Source organism: Eufriesea mexicana, unplaced genomic scaffold (genome assembly GCF_001483705.2).
Source record: "Eufriesea mexicana isolate 0111107269 unplaced genomic scaffold, ASM148370v2 scaffold385, whole genome shotgun sequence".
In the NCBI taxonomy this organism is placed as follows: Eukaryota; Metazoa; Arthropoda; class Insecta; order Hymenoptera; family Apidae; genus Eufriesea; species Eufriesea mexicana.
In genome coordinates this window covers 427,106-430,570 of record NW_016908568.1, presented here as the reverse complement: position 1 = coordinate 430,570, position 3,465 = coordinate 427,106, and the positions used below count along the sequence as shown (strand labels likewise).

The window sequence follows — 3,465 nt, the reverse complement described above, 5'->3', positions numbered from 1 at the left end:
GGAGAGGGGGGTGGTGGGGTGGGGGGGTGTGGGGGGGGGGGGTGGGTGTGTGTGTGTGTGAGAGAGAGAGAGAGAGAGAGAGAGAGAGAGAGAGAAATGCAAGGAAAAGAATAAGAGATGTAAATGCACCGTGTCAAAGTATCTTTTCAAACTATTGAAATATTTTCTCATGGTACGATGATGAGGTTGTGACGTCGATAAAGAGACAACGATATCGGACGTTGTGCTGATTCGAGGGTGGTTCAGTAAGCACGACAGCTACGTAACCAACAAGACGACGCCTACGTACCGCGCAAATACACCGAGAACGCATCGTAACCGACAGTTTTTATGCAAATCAATAATTCGAGTACGACGCAGTGATGAAATTTGTCTTTACTTCTTAGAAAAATATTCAAGTTTGTCGTTAACCAGCTAAAGTGAGAACAACGACTAAGACGACGACGACGACGACGACGACATCGAAATCGACATTGACGTCGACGTCAAAGGCAGCTAGCATACGATACTCGATAGCGAGTTTCTGTCGTGATAGAAACGTTTGTAAATCGTGGTCGGGTGTAGAAGGTAAAACGGTGCTTTCGATCGCTAAACCGTTATTTTTTCGTTTGCGTGTCGATTATCGGTGCTGCGTACGTGCTTTAAGACGGATAAAAAGGGCTGGCGACTTTGAATTTGGTGGTGAATAATGTGCAACGTTTCTGAGAAAGGGGTAAGCTGTGGACTGTGCCGAGCTACCATACATACGTCGATTCGTATATACGTACCGTTTAACGATCGCTAGAAACCTCGAATTGGGTCACTTTCACTGGCATCTTGGTTTTTCTCACGCTTTTATCCTCGTACGTGCTAATCGCGACAAATAAAGTTACTTGCCTCGATTCTTCCATCAATGAAAAATATCATTATCTAATACTCAACGAGTTTCAACCGCTAAACATGTTTATTTTGTTAAACTTATTTTTTATCCAAGTTCTAGATTTATTTGTTATTAAGGGATATGGTATACTTTATCGTTACTGTATTTTAGGGTTTTCGTTTTCAGTATCTACATTTCTTTCGTTCTACGAGTATATACATACATACATACATACATACACACGCGTATGTACTCACGTATATGCATACGTATGTATACACACGCGCGCGCGCACACACATTCGTACTTAAAATTGTAGAGGTCATTTGAATATCCTTTCGAAGTTTCTTGAATGAAATAATAATTTCTCGCTTGTTCGTATTTATCTTTTGATGGAGTAAGATATATAAATCGTGTTAGGATATTACAATGTCGAATTCGCGTATGAGAAATAAAGCGGCGAAAGGAATAGTTGAAACGTATTGAAAATAAAAAGAAAACGCGTCGATATGAAAGTAAAGATGGACGTTGTATGTTAGTTACACAAGTATATATTAGGAAGAAAAGATTTCGTTGAAACGTGGTCGCGTGGCGTATATAATTCGGCTCCGAGTGAAAGAGTAGTTGCACACGTGGTTACAAGTGTTTCACCGAAATGTCGCATTTGCGCGAAAAATGAAGGATATTTTATGGTTTTGAATAAATATAGCAACGATAATCGATATTAAACGCGTATACGTATAGATTGATTTTTAAGGAAATGTTTGCAACGAACTGTCAAACGTTCCGTTGCTGGTTGGGTATTTTTAGATTGGAATTATCGTTAAAGGAATAGAAACGAGACTTTCAACTCGTTTTAACCGTGTTATCTCTCAGCGAGGATGAATAATCGAACGAGAACATGGTATGTCTCCGCCCCTTTCTTCATTTGTTCGTTCATTCGCAAGAATCGAACGTAAAATACGGTTAATGGCATATGCGGCGCGTCACGGCTTGTACGCGTATGCGAATTAGTATACTTCTTACGATCGATACACCAGTGTATCGAGATGAGAGTCGTTTAATCCTTTTTCCTATATCTTGCGAGATGTTCGCAAGATAGAAGGAGCGCGAAATATTATGCACGTTAATGAAAGTTAGGTAACGTGCCACGAGACACGTGTAATAGGAGAGTTTTTCGAAAGAAATCGATCGTGTATCCGGACGGAAATAATTGCGAACGTAAATAGCTTTTCGTTGTTGGAGGGCTAATCTTTGGGGGAGGGGGGCGGATTAATGAATGAATGAATGAATGAATTAATCAATCAATCAATCAATCAATCAATCAATTAATTAATTAGCAATGCACGAATGTCGACTGATTCGAATTGTCCGGACAATTCTTTTCTTCGTCTTCTTCGCGCCTTTAACTATAATTAACCTTCAATTTCCGTGTTCAGTGTACGTAGAAAAGGAAATCGCGTGCATGCATCGTTCGTAAATTTCTACGATACGTGTACGTATATATGCGTGTATGTATGCATGTATGTATGTAGGTACGTACGTATGTTTCAGAGGATTAAAATGAGACGAATTCAGTTGCAAAGTAATTCGCGACGCAAACGATGGCCTCTCCGCTTCGGGCTGTTCCTCGCGTATGTGTTAATCCAGTACGTGACTTGTGCAAAAATACCCGTTGAAGAGGTAACGTCTCCTTATCCCAGTTCGACGGATCGCGAGGAAAACTGGACCTTAGAATCGTATACGTTGGAATCGTACACGACCGATTCAGATATAAATACCGCGGAAGGAACAGAAGGAAAGGAGAAGACGTTGTTATGCGCGGAAAGCGTATCGAAAGAAGAAGAGCCTGAAAAGGTGGAAGCGAAGAACGGGGGAGAGGAAAAGGACAAAGGTAAAGAAGAACGGCAAGAGCAACAGCAAGAAACAAAAGGGAAAGAAGCGAAATCGAAAGAGATACTTGGAGAATGGAAGGAAGAGTCGGCGGAGAAAACGGCTGCCCCAAAGAACGAAGTGGCGACACCTCCGACGAAGAATCTTCCGAGAACTACAACGGTGAGACTCTGTAACGAGTTTTATTCTCGATTTACTTTATTTTCGATTTATTTTATTCGGATAAACTATCTCGACGTATAATATGACCTCGTCTGGTATATGAGCTAGTGATAATTCGAGATTTTAGGTTGCAACAACGACTACGATGAAATATGAACGCGCAACGTGGAGACCGCGAAGAGAAAACTGTTCACCGCCAGCGATCGAACAATTTCCGCGACCGTTAATGGGTCCAAAAGCCAGGAAACACGGTGGACTGATCATTCACATTTTAGTCGCAATTTATACCTTTTTGGGCCTTGCCATTGTTTGCGACGATTATTTCGTCTCGAGTTTGGACCGAATTTGCGAAGGTAAAGGATCATTTTTCTTTTATTTCATTACCGTTAATACCTCGATATCGATATATCGACGGTATCGAGATATCGATGCTTAGAAATAAGTAAAGCAGCGACGATAGCTGGATATCGATGGGAAAAGAAAGAGAAGAAAGGGAAAGGGGATGAAACGGATGAAAAGTGTGAAGAAGGTCGTGGAATTTGCGGAAGAGC

The 3,465-nt window shown here is 41.2% G+C and overlaps 1 protein-coding gene across 1 annotated transcript in view; it reads left to right on the top strand.

Annotated features, from left to right (window-relative positions):
- The window catches only part of LOC108545256 (probable sodium/potassium/calcium exchanger CG1090), a 6,291-nt gene that overhangs the window by 689 nt on the left and 2,137 nt on the right, over positions 1–3,465 (top strand). Inside the window, exons 2-3 of the mRNA XM_017896781.1 lie at positions 2,414–2,914; positions 3,042–3,267. Coding sequence (XP_017752270.1) covers positions 2,423–2,914; positions 3,042–3,267 — 718 coding nt within the window. The 5' untranslated portion in view covers positions 2,414–2,422. The remainder of the gene's footprint in view (positions 1–2,413; positions 2,915–3,041; positions 3,268–3,465) is intronic.